The 23461-nt window shown below is 42.9% G+C and overlaps 1 protein-coding gene across 6 annotated transcripts; it reads right to left on the bottom strand.

The window, feature by feature from the left end:
- Window positions 1-1618: 1618 nt before the first annotated feature.
- Window positions 1619-23170, bottom strand: LOC311238664 (mitochondrial fission factor-like). 6 transcript variants are annotated; one of them, XM_084326802.1, is made up of 8 exons: window positions 22844-23170; window positions 16961-17239; window positions 16167-16276; window positions 15914-16017; window positions 8964-9134; window positions 8587-8661; window positions 4778-4847; window positions 1619-3573 (listed from the first exon to the last, which is right to left on the bottom strand). In XM_084326802.1, the coding sequence occupies exons 2-8, from the start codon at window positions 17223-17225 to the stop codon at window positions 3442-3444; spliced, it is 927 nt and encodes a 308-aa protein (XP_084182928.1). In that variant the 5' UTR covers window positions 17226-17239; window positions 22844-23170; the 3' UTR covers window positions 1619-3441. The 6 variants fall into 6 exon arrangements, with proteins under 6 accessions (XP_084182928.1, XP_084182930.1, XP_084182929.1 ...); XM_084326804.1 differs by having other exon boundaries at window positions 8964-9131; XM_084326803.1 differs by having other exon boundaries at window positions 22941-23170.
- Between the last annotated feature and the right edge of the window lie 291 nt (window positions 23171-23461).

Raw genomic sequence — 23461 nt, 5'->3', positions numbered from 1 at the left:
TACCTATAGACCTGGGGAGTGAGGTTCCACTGTGATTTATAGACCTGGGGAGTGAGGTTCCACTGATTTATAGACCTGGGGAGTGAGGTTCCACCTGTGAGGTCTCCAGTAAGGTAAGGGTTAATATAAGGGTTATGGTGTGGCCTGAGGTCTCCAGTAAGGTAATGGTTAATATAAGGGTTATGGTGGGGGGTGAGGTCTCCAGTAAGGTAAGGGTTAATATAAGGGTTATGGTGGGGGGTGAGGTCTCCATTAAGGTTAAGGTAAGGGTTATGGTGGGGTGTGAGGTCTCCATTAAGGTTAAGGTAAGGGTTATGGTGGGGTGCGAGGTGTGTACAGATTCTGCATTCATGTTTTTTGTTAACCTTAATGTTGGAAGTGTTCTGGTTTTCATTTAAAGTCAGAGCAGGGATGGCACTTGAAATGTAGGCGGTGGTTTCTAGAGAATTTCTGGATCTAAAACACCCACAAAAAGTATTGATGTTTGTGTGGAGAAACATTTGAAAAACATGACAGGAGGTTGGTTGCTAATTGGACTGTAAACAATTACCAGCGCACAGAAGAGGAAGTCCTGGCTGCGTGAATATTTTCGGCAACCAACTTGTGTTTAGCGTTTCTCTGATTGGCCACTACGCCCATGTGACCGCGGCAGCGCGAGAGAGCTGCAGCGCGGAAATAGGCCGTCTATTGCCATTCTCTAAGACAAACTCTAACCTTAACCAGCTCCTTAACAGCGCCTAAACTTAACCCTTCTAACCTTAACCAACTCCGAAACAATGCCTAACCTTAACCTTAACCAACTCCGAAACAATGCTTAAAGTTAACATGCCTAAACTTAACCGGCGAAAGAATGCATGTTAAAAAAAAAAAAAAATGAAGGGAATCTAACTTGTCACTAACGGACCGCAAGATCCACAGCAAGGCAGCGCTGCCAGTTGAGCTAGTTGTCGATGGTAAAAAAGGGGGGATTACTGCTACATAATGCTGCCGTGACGGAGCTCCGCCGCTACGCTCCGCGGGGGCGTGGCTAGACACAAGTTGGTTGCCTTTAATATTTAGGCGTACTGGCCGGAATCGGAAATGAGCCGGCAGCGGCTACACCGGAAGCAGCCGGAACTTTGCCCGTTGGCCCCACACTCCTATGCAGACCTACGCCACAGCCTCCACACCTGCGCCCAAGAGGGCAACCGCTTTAGAGCGTAGAGGAGGAAGGTGTAGATAGAGAAGGTGTAGATAGAGAAGGTGTAGAGGAGGAAGGTGTAGATAGAGAAGGTGTAGAGGAGGAAGGTGTAGCAGGTCTCTGGCTTTCACTGAGTGATGTTCCTTCACCAGCATTATGGATTGAAAATGGGGGACCCTGATGTAAACAAGACGAAAGTCTCTCTCTGGTCTGCATACGCTTAACAATTGTGTGTATTGAGCCGTACTGTATTGTACCCATTCTGCAATCTGTTAATAACATTTTCAATCAATCAAGAGGTCAGCCGTTTCCATCCCCCACTGCTCTGCAAACACAATTCAACAAATTCAAGTTGCGTCAAGGTTGAACTTTCATAAAGCTAAAACGTCTGCTGAGAACCATGAGTTGCACTCGTGAATAGAACACACTTGTTTTTAATTGCAAAATCTATTTTATTACATACATCTATTTAATTAAAATGACAGCAAAAAAACAGCACAACTTCAAATAATGATGACAATTACAACAAAGCCCATAACACATTTGTGCCTCAGTCAATAACAGTAACATCATACCCACTGGGTCAAATGGAAGCTAAAATGCTAGCTATACAGTAGCTCAGTGTATAGAGATCCAGCTGCTAGACCAACACCCTAACACTCAGTGTAGAGATGTAGCTGCTAAACCTAAACCCTAACACTCAGTGTCATAGAGGTCTAGTTGCTAAACCTAAACCCTAACACTCAGTACCATGGAGGTCTAGTTGCTAAACCTAAACCCTAACACTCAGTGTCATGGAGGTCTAGTTGCTAAACCTAAACCCTAACACTCAGTACCATGGAGGTCTAGTTGCTAAACCTAAACCCTAACACTCAGTGTCATGGAGGTCTAGTTGCTAAACCTAAACATTCAGTGTCATGGAGGTCTAGTTGCTAAACCTAAACCATAACACTCAGTACCATGGAGGTCTAGTTGCTAGACCTACATCCTACCACTCAGTGTCATGGAGGTCTAGTTGCTAGACCTACATCCTACCACTCAGTGTCATGGAGGTCTAGCTGGCCGGGATAGATAGTTCATAGTAGTTTATCAAAGTGAAACAAAAAACACACCCCATATTTAGCTAATATTTGTATGTGTAAATTTGTATGTGTAAACACACCGTTCACAGATTCAAAGCGCTATATTACAATATGCGATACTGATTGTCCCTCACAGACTGTCAGGGGAAGAATTCATTCAACCAACGTCTTCCTGTGCTTCTTAACATCGTCACGGTAACAAGAGGCCACGTTTAAACTATGACCTGCTGTTGCTGCAGTTATTGAAAAAGTATATATTTTTACCTCCTTTGAAAGGTGATAAAGGCATTAATATTCTGAGTAAATGTCATGATATTGAGGTCGATGACAGTCATTCATAATACAATGTATCAGATAAATGTTTATGTAGAGTAATGCACCCGATTGGATAAATGACATGCTGGTGCTCTAGTGCGACATCTAGTGGCTGAATGTTAATTATAGCACCTTTAAATCTATAAATGTTTTAATAACTTCCTGAACGCAGGGTTTCCTGTGGCAGTGAAAGGTGCAGAACGGACAGCGCTGGCTTCTTCTCACACGCTGAGCTCTTTGGTCGGAGCTCACTGGAGAAAACACACACTCGCCTCTCAACATGAACCCCTCCCGTTTGGACACATACAATCAATAAATACAATCAGTCTTCCAAAATCTCTTCACGTATCAAATCCCCTCGACTTAAAACCAGGGAAAACCCTTGAGTAAAAACCCTTTACTTAAAACCAGGTCAGTCCTGTTAAGATCGAGACAATGAGTCCAGACGGACGAGAACATTTAGTTCCAGACGGACGAGAACAGGAACCCGTCAGAAGAATACATGATAGATCATCACACACCGTAAAACCTGGCATGACCCGAGACGCCTCGGTGCTGCCCCCTGGCGGTCAGGGTGGGGACACTCCTGTGGACCTGCGTAATGCAGCCGCCGGCTACGTCCATCAGCCCCTCTGGGCCAGATTTACAGACATGGGAGATTATTATTATTATTATTATTTATTTTCTAAATAATTGGACTGACTGGCTTTGGCTGCAGGTCACAGATAAAAACCAAAGGAACTAATCCTGAGACTCTGAGGCAGAGAGTTACATTAGTGTCATGTGTGAATAATTACTTTATTCAGCTGCTAGAGAGAACCAGCTAGTGGAGTGGAGGTGTGCGCTCGCGTGTGTGTGTGTGTGTTATCTGCGTGCCCACAGCCAGGCGTTCAGCAGACAGGCAGAGAGCAGCAGGGAGAACAGAACCACCTCCGTCTGTCTGCGCTCAGCGTTCTGTCTCTCCAGGCTGGCCAGGCGACGAGCCATCTTCACTACCTGGAACACAAACACACAGTTAGGGAGGGAGACAGACAGACAGGTAGACAGACAGGTAGACAGACAGACAGGTAGACAGACAGACAGACAGACAGACAGACAGACAGACAGACAGACAGACGGTCTACTATGGCATTTTTAGCTAAAATCACTCATTTTGTGATCAATAGTCTTTCTGAACAGGGTTTGAGGACCGTCTCATTACTATGGTAACAGCCGTTAGTGTGGCACCTTTAGGGAGGAGTGTGTGCACAAGGTTTAAAGGTTAAAGTTCAGAATGTTGGACCCCATAGCCTTTATTTCCTCCTTACAAATTATCTCAATCAGTAGATACGAGATATGAGCTGTGAGGACATACTGGGTACCTACAGCTTTTAGGAGCTGTGAAGACATACTGGGTACCTACAGCTTTTAGGAGCCGTGAGGACATACTGGGTACCTACAGCTTTTAGGAGCTGTGAGGACATACTGGGTACCTACAGCTTTTAGGAGCTGTGAGGACATACTGGGTACCTACAGCTTTTAGGAGCTGTGAGGACATACTGGGTACCTACAGCTTTTAGGAGCCGTGAGGACATACTGGGTACCTACAGCCTTTAGGAGCCGTGAGGACATACTGGGTACCTACAGCTTTTAGGAGCCGTGAGGACATACTGGGTACCTACAGCTTTTAGGAGCCGTGAGGACATACTGGGTACCTACAGCTTTTAGGAGCCGTGAGGACATACTGGGTACCTACAGCTTTTAGGAGCCGTGAAGACATACTGTGTACCTACAGCTTTTAGGAGCTGTGAAGACATACTGGGTACCTACAGCTTTTAGGAGCTATGAAGACATACTGGGTACCTACAGCTTTTAGGAGCTGTGAGGACATACTGGGTACCTACAGCTTTTAGGAGCCGTGAGGACATACTGGGTACCTACAGCTTTTAGGAGCTGTGAAGACATACTGGGTACCTACAGCTTTTAGGAGCCGTGAGGACATACTGGGTACCTACAGCTCCCACTAGTTAGCCACAGAATGGATGTAAAGTCAATGGGGCCGCGCTCCAGTCTGTACAAGCCCTGAAATAATAAACACTCAAGCTATTCCTCAGCGCAAATCAGTTTGTTTCCGATTGTTATTAAGTGCTTTTCACAGTGGCCTCGTTGCTGATTATTAGGATTAGTAATGGCTGTGGCCCAACCAGCCAGGCGTACCCACCTGTCTCCTCAGCACTATAAACTCTACTGCCACGCCACCCTCTTCATCTAGACTCCAGCTCTCCATCCCACTAGAGAGAGAGAGAGAGAGAGAGAGAGAGAGAGAGAGAGAGAAAATAAGATTAGATATTCCTTTATTGATCCCCTTGGGGAAATTCAGGCATCATAGCAGCATGGGGGAGGGGGGAGGGGAGGTACAGGTAGTAGAAGACATACAGGAACAGGTCACAGAATTATAGTACAGTGAAGTAAACATTTAAATAGAATAAAAAGGCAGTGTAAACAATATACAATAAGGAGGGAGGGAGAGAGAGGGAGGGGGGAAGAGATAAACGGAGAGGGAGAGAGAGAGGGGGTTTATAGCTGATCTGAGTGTAGCTTTGAACACACGTGACATAAGCCACATTTCTCCTAACATATTAAACTCTTACAAGGCCCATGTGTGTTTCTGACCAACTAAATGAAAAGGTTAAATAGTGTATTTCAGAAGAGTGTAAGGAATTTAGAGTTCCAGCCTGGTATTTTCATTGGTTATGGCTTCTATACGTTTCAATATTTAGATTCAAATGTATTGTCATCATACAGCAAAAGTACAGTACAACGAAGCCAGTAGTATAGCCTAAAGAGTAGGGTATGGGATATATACAGATATATAATGTGTGTATATAAACAGGAATATATGCAGATATAGATAACTATAGACTATAGGTTGACATATAGTTATGATTACAGTGCAAGACGTTCTAGGCAGTGCAGGCAGAGTTCAGAGTGCATACAGGATGGGCAACAGAGCCTAGAGTATAGACAATGTCTCTTCTTCTTTAACGTTATATAGATATACAGATACTCAGGTATAAAGAGTCTTGAATAGGGCTGCACGATTAATCGTAAAAAAAAAAAAAAACAATCTCGATTCATAGACGTATGCGATCTCATTTCTAAATGACGATTTTTTTTTTATTGATCTTTTTCCCCCTCCTTTTTCCTCCGATTTTCTCCCATCCCAATGTTAGTCGTTATGCCAATTCCCAATCCCCTTCCTGGTCGCTGCGCACTTACCCCCCACAGTCGGTCTGGGAGAGTGGAGGCTATCACGTGCTTCCTCCGACACACGCCCAGCCAATCAACCGCTTCTTTTCACCTGGCAGCGCGGATTCTCACTGAGAGGGCGTAGCGTGTGGAAGGATCACACTATCCCACTTAGATCCTATCCGCGCTTAGCAGGCGCCCCGACCGAACTGTAGGAGTCGCTGTTTACAACGACCCGGACCCACCCAGCTTCTCCCACCCTCTAATACTGCCAATTGTATTAGTGTGAACGGCCAGCCAAGCTGGTGACAACCCCGGAGCTGTGAGCTGGATTCGAACAGGCGAATCCTAGCGTCTCCGGGGTTGGTGACGAACGCAATCTCCGCTACGCCACCTGACCGCCCTTAAATGACGACAATTCTGATGTATTTGCATTTGCGTCAAAATGGAGATCAGTTGCATTAAAACACTCGCTCCTATTCCGCTATGCATTCACATCACGCTGCATTCACGTGTTGACTTATTTGCTTCGGGACAATCCCAGTTGCGATATCAATCACACTTACACGATGTAAAGCAAAACACGCTATTAATTCAACATATTTTCTTACTTTTGTGTTGTTGACTTGTCGCCAGATTCCTGTTTTTGGGTTCCAGGTGAGAGGTAAGAGCTGGACAACACAATGGTTCCATAGCCTGAAGTCTTATAGTCATACAGTCCAAAGTTTATAAAAATCCCACGAAAAATTTGTGAATGAATTTTGTAATGTTTGTACCGGTAAAAACAACGCTATTACCCAATATGGCCGTCCACTTCATAACATTCTGACTCTAAAGTCGGGACAAAGGGCAGAATCGAAAGTGGTCATTTGACAGGCGCTTGTCAAATGATGCTCTGAGCTGACTGACGAGAGCAAAGTGCCGTGACGCACGGGCGTAAGGGAGGAAAAGAGACTTGATCATGTCTTACTATGACGTCCTGGTCGTGTCCTACATGTTCATCATGTCTTACTATGACGTCCTGGTCGCGTCTATTCTTTCCCCAATACATTTCCAGTTCCGCGTTCGCGTTCTGCGATCCGATTGGCCACGGACGTTTCTGGTGCGATCTGATTGGCCACAGACGTTTCTGGTCATGTGACATGTGCGCCCAATCGCGTGACGCGCCCATTTCCACCCCGAACAGCAGCAAACTACCTAACGGCTAGTTTATCACTGGTTAAGCTTAGGCGACTCTTTCGAAGTTGGTTAAGGTTAGAGTTTGGAATCAGGGCTGGCGTTCTATCGCCATGCTCTAAGACACACTCTAACCTTAACCAACTTCGAAAGAGTGCCTAAGCTTAACCGGCGAAAGAACTTGCCGTCACACGATTGGCGCGACCAGAAACGTCAGTGGCCAATCAGATCGCAGAACGCGGAACTGGAAATGTATTGGGGAAAGAATTCAGGCGTCCTGGTTGTGTCCTAAAGCGTGTTCATCACGTCTTACTATGACGTGAAGATATAAAATGCAGGTGCACAAGATGCCGGCTCGCACGTAAATGTTTTCTTTTCTACCTGAAGTCGAACCTAAAATAATGTTTCCGACAACATTTTTAACACTTTGGCGACCACTGGGCTTAGTCTAATTAGTGGCTAGAGGACCGGGGAATGTAAACAGACGTGGCCCTGTTTGTTGAGCTATATCTATACTTTATAGTATTGCTATCTGTCCATTCTCATTGTCAATCGAGTTCATAAACCATCCCTTCAAAATGGCTTAAAGAAGAAAAAAAATGCATCGGTAGGTTATCATTTTATAGTGCCGTGAATATAAGCTTTATCGCAGATTTGATCTCATATATTTTCTGGAAAGCTAGTTATGGAGCTAATGGCTACTAACGTTATATTCAACGGCATTTCCGTTTTATATATGCTAATGAAATAACTCAAACTGCATATGATCCGGGCTGTCCCAGAGCATGTATGGATGAAAGGGGGGGGGGGGGGCGGGAGACGTAGTTTAGTATTATTGATTACCAATACAGTGTCCGTGTAACTAGCCACATTCACTGATCGAATGCTTGGGTCTCACAACACGGTCTGATCCGACTGTAATTTAGGTGAATAAGGTCTTACCGTGAGCCCGTGGGATACCCCCGGGCATTTCCCCGTTATCGATCGGCATCTGGTAGATCGATATGTCCATTGGCTGATGATAAATCCCATTATTCCATGGTGAAATCTGCGATTCGAAACATGATCCACAGTACATTGTGTTTGTTCAGGATCCAGGTACTAGGAAACTGAAACTGAATGAAAAAAAAATAGTTTTCCATTTGCCCACAAGGCATACTGCAGTGGAGCGATGGCGCCCCTAAGAGGATCTGGCCTGTATTGCATGTTCGCGATTCTACAGACGAGGGTAGATCTGCAGAGCCGGTCGGGGATCTCGACCCAGTTATTAATATGGAATAAAACAATAGCAACTTGCCACGGCTATATACGTGCCTCTGGTCCACAACGCATGGCACCGAAACCCATATAAACTCGTGGCTGGTCCTTAATGTGTTAATGACAAGATTGCTTTGCTATTTGCTGGATCTTGAGTCGTATTTTTATTACCGGACCGTCTGTCTGAAGCCGCGTGGCTCGCTTGGGACGCGGTGAGAACTCTGCTAAGGGCTATGCATGGTTTCCTCCACTGGAGACTAGAGTATTTCATAACCACTTCATGTCAAGAAATCCAAACTATCCCTTTAACCTCTGGCTGGGGGGGTGGGGGGGGGGGTCTCCTGTCACCTTCTCCTGCCTTGTTCCACGTACAGGGGAGTGGAGGGCTCGCCCGCCACAGCCGGAGAGTCAGGATATCTGAACCTTCAGACAGAGAGAGACACACCACAGTCTGTCAGTCAGTCAGGGATAACAGGACAGGGTCTCCGGGTTAAAGGGACAGGCGTGCAGCGCCCAGCAGAGGGCGTCGTTAGCCAGAGCGAGGTGAGGGGGAGGAGGGTGAGGAGACAAGCAAGTGGCAGCTGGGCGCAGGAAGCCACCAGTAATGAGGTTAGCGCTAGCAAGTACAGAAAGACTATCCGACTTCCTTACTGGAAGTGATGGATGAAAGACAGAAAAATCTTCAGACCCAGGCATGTTATGAAGGTTAGTCTGGAACACTGTACTTGTGGCTGACTGTCTGTAGGAGGCGCTGTGAGGCCTGCTGGCCCAGGTCCCTGGCAGCCTGGAGCATGGACTGAGCTGACAGGAGGGAGGGAGGGGGCGGGGCTAGCTGAGGCTCACTGGGGCCTGCTGGAGCCGAGGGGTGGTGGTGGAGACGTCCTTCTGAACGCCTACTACAACCAATCAGAGCAGAGGAGAGGAGAGGAGAGGAGAGGAGAAGAGAAGAGAGGAGAGGAGAGGAGAGGAGAGGAGAGGAGAGGAGAGGAGAGGAGAGGAGGAGAGGAGAGGAGAGGAGAGGAGAGGAGGAGAGGAGAGGAGAGGAGAGGAGAGGAGAGGAGAGGAGAGGAGAGGAGAGGAGAGGAGAGGAGAGGAGAGGAGAGGAGAGCAGAGAGGAGAGCAGAGAGGAGAGCAGAGAGGAGAAGAGCAGAGCAGAGCAGAGAAGAGAGGAGAGCAGAGAGGAGAGATGAGGAGAGGAAGGGAGAAGAGCAGAGGAGAGGAGAGAAGAGCAGAGAAGAGAGGAGAGCAGAGAGGAGAGCAGAGAGGAGAGATGAGAGGAGAGGAGGGGAGAAGAGCAGAGAGGAGAGGAGAGCAGAGAAGAGGAGGATGGAAGAGAGCATAGGAGAGGAGAAGAGAGGAGAGGAGAAGGATGAAAGAGAAGAGCATAGGAGGGGAGAGGATATGAGAGGAGGAGAGGAAAGCAGATGAGAAGGAGAGGAGAGGAGGAGAGACAGAGACAGGTCACAGAGGGATAGACAGATAGGGACAGACACAGAGACAGTCACAGAGGGATAGACAGATAGGGACTGACAGAGACAGTCACAGAGGGACAGACAGAGACAGTCACAGAGGGATAGACAGATAGGGACAGACACAGAGACAGTCACAGAGGGATAGACAGATAGGGACAGACAGAGGGAAAGACACAGGAGAGACAGACAGAGGGACAAACCGAGAGACAGAGACAGACAAAAAGACAGACACTGGATGTTATGGACACATCAGCTTTTATTTTAGTTGCTGACCGTGTCCTCTCCCTGGTTGGATAGCTAGTATACAGTCAGCTAGCTAGCTCTCTATCACAGGTGATATAACTAGGGATGTCCCGATCCGATTACGTGATATATGTTTTTTTTTATCTGGAAAAATAAAAATTATTCAACAAACATGACCATGTTCACGTCTTAAACTCATACTGAGGCCTTAGTTTTGGTTTTAAATTACATATCATCATTCATTTATTTATTGTCACACAGAGCAGAATAATTTGCCAAAACAAACGCATTTCCTTTTATTTACACCGTCGCACGACAGTGACGTATGCCGAAAATAGCAGACCTCACAACGCGTCGCTCCCGCAAGTAAACACCGGCAGGTTATGTCCACCTGATGACTCGGAGCAGCTAGACAAAATGTCAGAAGTATGGAAGCATTTTAAAATTGAAACCGAAGCCAGTCCAATAGCCAGTTGCAATGTTTGCAAGACGGACGTCACGTTATGTGACTAGAGCGAGCAAAGGAATGGGGGACTCGGCACTGGTGCTTTGCCAAACAGCTGTATAACTGTATCGATTGCAATGCCTCGCTTGAATGAAGAACGTTCACCTGGATAACGTCAACATTCGCTTTGTGAGGATTATTCGTCAGCGTTTCAGACCAAAATGGAGCAAATCATTACGTAAGTCGAACAGTGTGAATGTATACTAATGTGCAAACAGATTGAAACTTTTAATATTTCTCATATGGTGAATGAAATGTGAGCCGCCGCGCTCGACTGGGGCTATTGAGGCAAGTTCAGGCAACAGAGGGGCTTGTCTCGCTTCGCCAGTTTCTGACAAAAATGCGTCAAATTGATTACTAATGTGAAAGATCGGATCGGGAAAGATCGGTATCGGCAGATACTCAAAATCACATGATCGGGAGCAAAAAGAAATTATCGGGACATCTCTAGATATAACTGATCCTGAGTGACGGCAGCCTAGCAACAGTGTTTGTTTACAGCTCTTGTGTGCAACACATTGTATTTTAAATCTGAATTTATTTCGTTCCACTCCGATTCTTTAGAGGTAGCCTCGTCTCGATAGCCAGGCCTCTCTCCACAGTGTGTTAGCACTCTGCCAGCTGTCCACTAGACAAGTAGGAACAACCATACAACTATATGAGGGAACAACCATAGAACTATATGAGGGAACAACCATAGAACTATATGAGGGAACAACGTAGGGCTGTCTTAAATGCTTCGAACGTTCGATTCGATGGCACAAGCTTCGAACATTAAAAAAAAAATCGAAGTTTAAAAAAATTTAAAAAATTCAAAAAAATCAATTCTTTTTTTTACTTCGATTTGTGTGTAGGTGTGTGTGTGTGTGTGTGTGTGTGTGTGTGTGTGTGTGTGTGTGTGTGTGTGTGTGAACTACCCATCCCAGTTAGGACAGCCGAATCCCGTCCAATCTTTCGCCGTCGACTAAAGACTCACTTCTTCAACCATTATCTGAAATGATAAAAAAAATTAAAAAAAAATCTAACCGTGACTAACCTTACTGTCATGCACTTGTCCTAATAAACTAACCTACACTGTAACACGCAACACTTTGATGAACATTGTTACTCAGCTGATAGAGTTGTACCCTTCTTGCTGTCTTGTCGTACAGAACTTGTAAGTCGCTTTGGATAAAAGCGTCAGCTAAATGACTAAATGTAAGTGTGTGTGTGTGTGTGTGTGTGTGTGTGTAGGTGTGTGTGTAGGTGTGTGTGTGTGTGTGTGTGCGCGCACCTTGTAGAATTCCACACATAAGAAAGAAAGATACTGGGATGAATAAACAAAATAGGAAATAAAATGTAGAAATGCATGCAATACATAAATAAATATGAATCTCCATATATGAAATATAACATTTAGATAAGGTGCTACTGAGATGTTTTGGTGAGTTCTTTGTTTTTTTGTGGAAGTTGCCCTTCTTAAAAATGCATGAACATTCACTGATAATTGGTCTGTAGTGGAGTCTACAAGGTCTACATTGCCGGACCATGTAGAATCCGGACCTTGTAGACTGACATAATTCTGTGCATAGTTTAGTCTACACAGGCCATATTTCAAATAATCAAAATCTTACTTCATTCATCTTAAACACTCTTGATTTGGGGGATTGGTAGTTCCATGAAATCTGAAGTTGTTCAAACGACAACAGCGATCCACCTTGAATTAAATCACACAGCCGAGTGAAACCTTGTTGGATGCGTCAGTCACGAAAGGGGCTACTTAATTAATTAATCCAACCCACTTTATTTATAGAGCACATTTTAAAACAACAACGTTTACGAAAGTGCTGTACAAGTCCCACAACATAAGATTAAAAAATTAAAAATTAAAAAAAATAAAAAAAAAAAAAAATAAAAAAAAAAAAAAAAAAATTTTTTTGAAGCTTCGAATTAAAATCGAAGCTCGGCCCCGAAGCTTCGATTGCCAAAAAAAGCTTCGAAGGTCAGCCCTAGAACAACCATAGAACTATGAGGGAACAACCATACAACTATATGAGGGAACAACCATACAACTATATGAGGGAACAACCATAGAACTATATGAGGGAACAACCATAGAACTATATGAGGGAACAACCATAGAACTATATGAGGGAACAACCATAGAACTATGAGGGAACAACCATACAACTATATGAGGGAACAACCATACAACTATATGAGGGAACAACCATAGAACTATATGAGGGAACAACCATAAAACTATATGAGGGAACAACTGTAGAACTATATGAGGGAACAACCATACAACTATAAGAGGGAACAACCATACAACTATATGAGGGAACAACCATACAACTATATGAGGGAACAACTGTAGAACTATATGAGGGAACAACCATACAACTATATGAGGGAACAACTGTAGAACTATATGAGGGAACAACCATACAACTATAAGAGGGAACAACCATACAACTATATGAGGGAACAACCATACAACTATATGAGGGAACAACTGTAGAACTATATGAGGGAACAACTGTAGAACTATGAGGGAACAACCATAGAACTATAGGAGGGAACAACCATACAACTATATGAGGGAACAACTGTAGAACTATATGAGGGAACAACCATACAACTATATGAGGGAACAACCATATAACTATATGAGGGAACAACCATACAACTATATGAGGGAACAACCATACAACTATATGAGGGAACAACCATAGAACTATATGAGAGAACAACTGTAGAACTATATGACTATGAGGGAACAACCATACAACTATATGAGGGAACAACCATACAATATATGAGGGAACAACCATAGAACTATATGAGGGAACAACCATGCAACTATATGAGAGAACAACCACAGCTCTAAATATAGCTCTAAACAGCAAAGCTATAAAGTACAGAGCTCTAAACAGCAAAGCTATAAAGTACAGAGCTCTAAACAGCAAAGCTATAAAGTACAGAGCTCTAAACAGCAAAGCTATAAAGTACAGAGCTCTAAACAGCAAAGATATAAAAATACAGAGGTCTAAACAGCAAAGCTATAAAGTACAGAGCTCTAAACAGCAACGCTGAGGTGATGTATCTTAAAAGCACTCACATGAGAGAGACTGTTGTGCTGGTTTCATGTGGTTGCATGTATAACACTGACCTAGCATGGGGAGAACCTGGATCAGCGCCATTTCACCCCGGCAGAAAACAGTACTACAACTAACCATACCTAGATTACCTACAAGACAAAGATACACAGTACTACAACTAACCATACCTAGATTACCTACAGTACAAAACAAAGATACACAGTACTGCAACTAACCATACCTAGATTACCGGTACCTACCGTACAAGACAAAGATACACAGTACTGGAACTAACCATACCTAGATTACCTAGAGTACAAGACAAAGATACACAGTACTGCAACTAACCATACCTAGATTACCTACAAGACAAAGATACACAGTACTGCAACTAACCATACCTAGATTACCTACAAGACAAAGATACACAGTACTACAACTAACCATACCTACAAGACAAAGATACACAGTATTACAACTAACCATACCTAGATTACCTACAGTACAGACAAAGATACACAGTACTACAACTAACCATACCTAGATTGTCATATCAGTCATATCTCTAGGGGTGTTCAAACTCCTGGGATCTTCCTGTGTATTACCAAGTCACTTACTACTCTACTGTAGTGTTTATAATACTATGCTCTCTGCACTTCCCCAAAGAAGTATAATGAGATGGATCACTGTGGTAGAGACAGTCTATATAATGAGGAGACAGATCACTGTGGTTGTTTAACCAGAGACAGTCTATATAATGAGACGTATCACTGTGGGAGTTTAGCCAGAGACAGTCTATATAACAGTAAGAAGCATTTTGTATAAAAGTATTCTGTACTTCTGTATGACAACTATTAACACTTTGAGTGCCACTCACGAGATTTCTCTGTTTTTTTTATAGGTGGTTGCATGCCACTCACGAGATTTCTCGGAATTATTATTATTATTTTTTTTTTGCGATCTGAAAAATTATTGCATCACCCGAGCCTACCCGAGTATAGCCGAGGGGCGCCGGCGATCACTGTGGAAAAAAGCGCCCCCTGTCGTCTCCCAGATGACATAAGTGATTTTGGAATGGACTCAATGAAAATGAAATGGGGAAAAAAATCCGGTACTCCACATTTTCCAGTTCACTGATCCAGCCGGGGTTACTAGAGTTCATTCTGGAGCCTCAGATCCCCGCGGATCATGGAGTTCTACTGTATCGCGTTGGATCCATACACGTATCGATTTTTTCGAATGGTGATCAGGAATTGGAATATACCAGTTGGATACCATCTGATGTCAGGTAAGGACTCTATGTTATCAGTGGTAGGATAATCAGAGTAAGTTTGATGAAGTTATAAGCTGTTTTGTGAAATGTCTTCTTTCGGTTTCACTGTAAAAGTCCGTGAGGAAATCAACGGAGCGATTATCAGTAATGTGCGTGCGTGCACGTATAATATTGATCATCTAGCGTTTATTTGAAAACGATTCATAAAAAGGCCGACGAATATCAACGTTGTGGAATATTCCACTAAAAGACGATTTTCATAGAATGCTCCAGAATGAGCTGTTTTTTATATCAAAACGGGGGCTTTTCTAACTGCTCTGAAACGGCAACGACGCGATAAAAAAACAATCTGCCTTCACAGCACTGACTGGAAAATAGTCTTTGATAATGCGATGGGCAGATTAGACACATAGCCATAATTTAAAACATAGATTAGGCGATATTAACGTTAACATTGGCGCCGATGGTGGCATTCAAGCGGTAAAACGGAAAACCAGGCGTGGCGCTGAAAGTGTTAAAGAAACTTGAAACTATAATGAGATGGATCACAGTGGTAGTTTAACCAGAGACAGTCTATATACTGAGATGGATCACAGTGGTAGTTTAACCAGAGACAGTCTATATAATGAGGCGCTGTACTTACAGACTGACTTGGTGTGTGTACTATACGTGTTGTACTTACAGACTGACCTGCTGTGTGTACTACAGGGTTCCCACAGACATTGCAAAATAAAATCCAATGACTTTTCCAAGCACTGTTTTTCATTTTAAAAGGGCATTTAAAAGGATCCAATTCACTTTTAAATGTGTTTTTTTTAATAAAAAAAAAATGTAATCAAATATTTATGGCCTTCTGACAATTAGTTACACTTTAGATAAAAAAATGCAATTTCTTGATTCAGAACTATTTGACCATGGATGAACAAAACTTTCAATGTGAATGGTTGATTTGAATTCCAATGACTTTTTAAGCACCTTGTTAAAAAATTGGCTGTTTTCAAGGAATTCCAGGCCTTGACTTTTTTTTGGTAAAAAATCAAGTACTTTAAGCACTTCAAGGACCTTGTGCGAACCCTGGTACTATACGTGTTGTACTTACGGGCTGACTTGGCTGTGCAGGGCGAGGGCCTGTTTGGCCTGGCTGGGAGAGGCGGGAGTGGTCCTTCCAAACGCCTGGTCGCTGTAAGACCTCCGCATGGGACTCTAACACAAAACAGATAGGACAAGAAAATATATAAACATTTTATTTACACCATGTGACTCTAAACCTATATAATAGCATTACTAACCCGTAGAAGACCATTACTAACCCATAGAAGAGCATTATTAACCCATAGAAGACCATTATTAACCTGTAGAACGTCTCTATAGAAGACCTCCCCCTCGCCGTCGAGGCCTGGGGACCTGTAGAGGCCTGGCTTGGAGGGGGTGGACGCTGGCCTGGGATTCATGTCAGGAGCATCTGTGGAGATGAGATATAGAGCGATACTAGCGTTGTAGGTTTTTAACAGAAAATACTGTAGATAAAATCAACACAAAGGACAGAAATGAGAGATTAATCTGGTGGATGCTTCTATGCCTGGTAGCACTGAGAGTCCAGTCACAGTAACTTTTTAGTACGAGTGAATGAATGGGAATTGAACACATATATCCATAACCCTGGAAGTACAGTAGGGTTGGGCATCGTTTGGATTTGAACGATTCCGGTTCCGGTTCCGATTCTCCATTTCGATTCCTGTTCTAAACGATTCTCGATTCCGATTCTTTGAGGTGCAGGTCAAAACAGGTCACAGCTTATTTCGCAGGAGATTTTTTTTATTTTACTTTTTTTTTATCGTTAATTTGTTTCATACTATTCACATTGTCAGTTGACTTGATACAGTTTAATTTGGTTGCTGTACTGTAACTAGGGTATTAATTAACAAAGTAAAAAAAAATGCAAGTATCGAAATTAAGAATCGAAATGCAAATATGTTACTTCCGGTTCCAGAACCAGAAGTTAGGAACCGGTTCCCATTAGAACCGGTTCTCGCCCCAACCCTACCTGGAAGTGTTAGTGCCATGCTCTACCCATTGAGCTACACAGGGATATGGAACCCCTAACGCTGGCAGGGTTGGCTAAAGGGACCCAGGCCTCTGGACCTACCTGAGTAGGTCAGCCTGTCAGGGATGTGCATGCTGTAGGCGGGTGGAGGCTGTTCAGGCCTCCTCCCCTCCTCTCCCCACTGCTGGCCTGGGTCGATGCTGAGACGATCTGGGACACGCATCCTCTGGTTGATGGCCTCCATGAAGCCTGGCTCTCTGAAGCCTGGGTCTCTGAAGCCTGGGTCTCTGAAGCCTGGGTCTCTGAAGCCTGGTTCTCTGAAGCCTGGTTCTCTGAAGCTCGGGTCTCTGCCTGGGTCCTGGGACATGGTCCCGGTGTAGGCTGGAAATGATGATGCCACAGAGGACAAGATTAAACAATTAATTTAGAATGGAAATCAATCTCATTTTACCCAAACTTGGAGCAAATATTTATAATGTTTCGTCAGGTCCAAATATGTTCACTGGCACAGTGCCTAACTTCGGCCTACAGGTCTTCTCAAAATAATTTATTTTGGGATGACATGACAAACAAATGCAATGACAAAAGATAGTGACAAAAACAAATGATGCAATTGTGTCATGAAAATACAAATGAAGACCTAAGAGAGTTTTATGATCTCCCCGGCAAATCATCCTTCCTCTACTTGCAACTAAGGTCGGCGCTCAAGGCTCATGGGGTGCCGTGGGCTCAAACATTACACCCACACCCTTTTGTCAAGCTTATCAGAGACAGGACAACCTCAAGAGGGTTTGTCTCAGATTTGTATACACTCTTAATCAAATCCACATATAAAAACGTATCATTGGATACAGTCTGGCAAGGGGACATCCCAGAATTAGACTCTGCGTTTGACTGGGATGATATTTGGACTAACGTTACATTAGCCTCCCGCAACCCTAATCATGAGCAAATACATTTTAATTATATTCATAGGACGTATCTCACAACTAGGAAGCTGTTTGCTATGGGACTGGTGACCGACTCTCTGTGCACTTTGTGATCTCTGAGGACCACTGGCACTTACATGCACATGTCTTGGGAATGCCCACCAGTAGCTAGTTTTTGGAAATCCATAACTAAACTTTCAAACATAATGTAACATAACAATTCCACTTACGGCAGCAACACTACTTCTAAACGATATATCATTTATATAGCATCCATACAACAAAAAAGAATCATTCTGGCAGGCGTTACTGTGATCAGATCAGAGAGACCAGCTCCAGAGACAGTCAGCCAGGTGTGAATACATGAGGTAAAGTTTACCTGACTGTCACACCGTGATGTTTTGGAAGTCAGTAAGTCACGTCTCTAGGGGCGTAACGATGCGACCTCACAGCGATTAATTTCGATTACGATTATTCAGGCAACGATTCAATGCATCATGAAATCTCTTCATTTGACCACGATTCAATTCGATTAATTTTCTATCAGTTAAAGGGGAACTATTTTACTATTTCTTTCACTATTTGGGCACTTTTACACAATTCCTGTGAGTCTATGGAACACCTCTGTAATATATATATATTTTTTATTCATTGTTTTGTATTTCTAATCAAGTCCTCAAAAACAGCATTTTTCTACCTCAAGATCTCGAGCCGTTTTGAGCCTGGGCTCCTAAACCACTGTGCATCGTCGTGTTCGCCTGAACATTAACATGCAGCAGTGACTATATGACATCACATATAGGCACATTTTCAAACGACTCAGTTCAGTGAGGGTGAATATTGTGAGAGGAGAATTGGAAGAATGCGCCAATATGAGAATTTTGAGACATAGATCATATTAATATAAGTTCACATAGCTAGGAAACAATGCTATAAAACACTCAAAAAGGCCATTTATAAGATAGTTCCCCTTTAAATCCCCCAAAAAATGTGAATACACAAATGTGGCTGTGGGAACTGATTCACTCAGAATCGATGCATTTCGTGTCTCGGAGCGATGACCGGAGTGTTGAACGTCCTGTGATTAAGACGGGGAGGACGTGACCCTCTTTGCGCCGCCCCTGTGCCTCGCTATCAGCTCTCTCTTTAATTTTTCAAAATGTTCAGTTGCTATTGCATGCACTCATCTGTGTTTCACTACACACATGAGTGCATGCTTACCAACTGTCAGTCTGCAACACTATTATCACCGACCTGTGGTGCATTTTTTTCCTATTGAGGTTTTAGTGAGTTTTTCCTTACCTTCGCGTGGGTTATGTCTGGGAATGCTTGCATTCATTCATTTATTTTGCTTTTATTTTAAATTTGTTGGACCTTATGGTGTTCTTGTTTTGTTCTTGACTTATGTTACGTTTCTTCTTGACTTGTTTAACACTTTGCCGCCCAACCACGAGTTAACTCGGGTTTCGGTGCCATGCGTTGAGGACTAGAGCCACGAGTTAACTCGTGGCAAGTTGTTATTGTTTTATTCCATATTAATAAACGGATCAAGATCCCCCATCGACTCTGCAGATTTACCCGCCTCTGTGAAATCGGCGACATGCAATACCGGCCAGATCCTCTTAGGGGCGCCATCGCTCCACTGCAGTATCATTGTGGGCGAGTGGATTTTTATTTTTTTTTACCGTCTATGGGCGTTTCATTTTAGCCTGATCCCAAGCGAACAGCATACACCGTTGATCACGGTTCAAAGCGCAGATTTCAGCCTGGAATAATAGGATTTATGATCAGCCAATGGACATATCGATCTACCAGATGCCGATGAATAATGGGGAAATGCTGCCGGCGATCACATGGGCTGACGGTAGGACCCTCTTCACCCAAATTACAGCCGGATCAGACATTGTTGTAAAACGCAAGCAATCGATCAGTGAATGTGGCTACTTGCACGGACACTCTATTGCTAATCAATAATACTAATCGGCGTCCCCCGCCACCCCCATTTCATCCATAAATGCTCTGTAATAGTCCGGATGATAAGAAGTTTGTTTTATTTCATTCGAATATATACAACAGAAATGCCGTTCGATATAACGTTAGCGATATGGCCTAAATATGATATCACGATATTTTCTGACCTTTCGGCGATACACGATACGCATCACGATGTTTTTCTTTTTTCCCCCCAAACAATTCATTATGAGGCTTACCAAGACAGTATTTGAGTTTGCAAGCTAACATTAAAGACAAAATAAAATACCCATGCATTTAGCATTTTTATATTATATATTAGATTTAGATTATTAGATTATATATTGCATATATTTAGCAATGAGATATTATATGATTTAGATACGAAATATGATGAATTGAAAATGGGGGACCCTGATGTAAACAAGACGAAAGTCTTTCTCTGGTCTGCATCCTCCAGTCCACTGTTGACTGTTGTTGTATTGAGCTGTACTGTATTGTACCTATGCTGCAATCTGTTAATAACGTTTATATTCATTCAGTCGGCAAACAGAATCAGTTTGATTGACAGTCGCGTCTGCCAATTACGTCACATCGCTTGCACCCGCCCTGCTGTTCTTAGCACCAATCGGCAAGCGCGTATTAATTTTTTACTTCCGCTATTGGAGAGCTCAATGAAAACAACAATGGCAGCGGTAGCTCGCCGCGGCCGACTTTTACCTTTTAGCTCTGCAGAATGACTAAACGACTGGAGGCATAATGATTTTACTGTAACGGATGTTATAATAAAAGCATTTCCATACATCTGTCTGATTGAAAACGTTATTAACAGACCGCAGAATGGGCACAACGGAGTCAGCACGGGCTGAGATATGAACGGCTAATGCTTGCTATATCTAGGTCGACCTCGGTCGTTGCTATGTAAATACGCTGATGTTATTGAAAGTGTAACTATATAACGTCAATGCCACAAAACGAATGCCTTTGTTATCATAAGTAGTAACTTTTGATGCAGTAGTGTGTGTGGGGCGGCGCTGTTCAAAAGTGTCAACGTGTGGACCAGATTGACGCAACACAAGCCTCTTGGGCAAAACATCACGATATCCACGATACGTTTAAAAAGTGTATCGTTAATGAACTGTACCCGATATTTATATAATATCGTCATATCGCCCAGCCCTACTTTAGCCCTATATATAGCTTCCCAGAAAATATTTGAGACGAAAAGTGCAATAAACCTTATATTCACAACGCTATAAAATGACAACCAACCGATGGATTTTTTTTTCTTTAAGCCATTATGAAGGCACGGTTTATGCACTCAAGTGACAATGAGAATGGACAGATAGCAATACTATAAAGTATAGATATAGCTCTCCAAAAGTACATCAGTTTGTTTACAAAGCTTTGTCCTCCAGCCACATATTAGACGGCGACGGCCGGTCCTCAATGTGTTAAAGAAGACGTGTCCAGCCCATGGGGACATTAACGTGTGTTGTCGGGCCTTACAAATACATTTGATTTGATTTATAATGAATTCATGGCACTGTAATCACGCTGTAAATATTTTATCTATAATACTATTCTTTTTTAGACTTTTGTAAATGAAAAGATTGCTATACAAATACAGATTATTATTATTATTATTACAACATGTAAACAACAACATTCATTTAAATGATAAATTCATCAATATATTTTGTGGAAAAGGTGCACTGGATGTATTATTTATAATTAAAGAAATAAAAATAAAATGTGACTCTACATAAAATGTTTATCTATAGCACATTTAACTCATTGGACGCCAGTCACGAGTATAGTCGGGTTAACTCGCCGACGCTTGAGCGCCAATCACGAGTATAGTCGGGTTTCAATCGTTATTTCTTTTATTAGCGATATCCATTCATTTTCATCCATCCAACCTGATGTTATCGTTGGGAATGGGTCTGAGCTCGCAAAAGGGCAAATACCGCCGCCTATCGTCCCCCGGATGGTATTGCACATCATTGGATTGGATTGGCTGGGACTATGCATAAAAAAAAAAAATCCATCCAGGTTTTCCTTCTCGGACATGCAATACCACATTGCCTGGGGACACTGAGCAGCGTGGATTATGTGTTTTGGATATATAACGTTGGATCAATAAACGCGATCAATATTTGGAATGGCGATCAGGAATTGGATTAATCTTTTTGCAGGACATCAGATGTGAGGTAAGGACTCTATGTTACCAATCTTGGGTTAATCAGATGTTTCTTTCACAGCGATCACAACGTGTCTGTGTGTGTGTGTGCGTGCCGTTAGCGCCGACCAATGCACGGATAAGCGATTTTTCTGTATTGTGCATCAAGACACATATACTATCGATATCTAGCGTTTATTTGAAAACTATTCATAAATCAGCCGAAAAATTACGTGTTTTGTGTATTCCACTAAAGGGCTATTATCGCGTCTTTCTCAGGAATTACTAGAAATCACCAAAACTATACTCTTATTCAAAACAGTATAAAACGGAAATGTACAGATGAAAAAACAATCCGTTTTGTACATGTTGACTGCAAGCAACTCATTGATAAGCGACGGGTGTATTAGACCCAGCCATAGCCATAATTTAAGATATATTTTAAGCACTGGCAAATCTCCCACTCCTCCCATTGATTAAAGCGATGGCGTTTCTACCGCCCTCTGGCGCACTTAAGCGGTGGCGTCCAATGAGTTAAGCGTTTAATGTTAGCTCTACACGGGCAGCTGACTTGACAGTCAAAACAACAAACATGGCCAGCAGAACGCGCTGCTAGAAACACCATAATATATGTTATTGTGTCATTTGGGGGAAATCTGTCACAAATACACCCGTATAACGTTGTTAACGTATGAGGAGGAGGACATTCGTGGTACACTGACAAGATAGAGAGGATGTCAACTTTAACTCGTTAGCTAGTAGACCACCGTTAGCAGCAGCAGGTGGCTGTTTACAAACTTTATAATCTCATCAGTCTGCGATCACAATGACGTGCAACGTATATTATTATAACGTCAGTTACCAAAGTTATTATTAGTCCAATTCACATCATAGATCACAAACCTTGATGTCGAGGCGGCGAAGGATCAGATATTATTAACACTATAATGCTGTCAATGTCAAGAGACCGGTGGCTTTGTGTTCCAGGCAGCAGACTCACGGTCAGGTCGGCGCAGCTGAAGTGACGTTAGAGCTAATAACAGTTAGCCGGGCTGCTAACGGAGTTCAGTAAACTACTAACTTGTGCCCGGAATTACACCCAGTTCACGACAGTAACACGCGTCTCTCTGTCGTCCAAGCAAATACTCATGAAAAATAACTTTACAAAAACCAAGTTGTTGTAGCTAAGCAACTAAGTTAACGTTAGTGAGGTTGTTGCAAACTTCATCCACCGATGTCAAGGCAGCTGAAATAAGAAATTGTGTTTCCGGTCTGAAGCGATCTCGTTTTTTTTACCTTTCAAAATAAAGGTCGTCGATCCTGATCAAATTAAGTACCAAAGTTCAAGTTTCAAGTTTCTTTATTAGTTGTCTTGTCATACAAAAATACAGAATACTTTTATATTAAATGCTTTTTCCTGTTCTGCTCCTGAGAGTGTGCTAGATCAAAATAAAATAGATAAGTACAAATAGAAGTCAAAAGTATGTAACAAAGTAAACAAAAGTGTTCAACAAAAGTGTT

This window comes from Notolepis coatsorum (genome assembly GCF_963971535.1).
Source record: "Notolepis coatsorum genome assembly, chromosome: 13".
NCBI lineage: Eukaryota > Metazoa > Chordata > Actinopteri > Aulopiformes > Paralepididae > Notolepis > Notolepis coatsorum.
The sequence above is the reverse complement of the archived record's forward strand: the minus strand, read 5'-3'. Positions and strand labels throughout refer to the sequence as shown.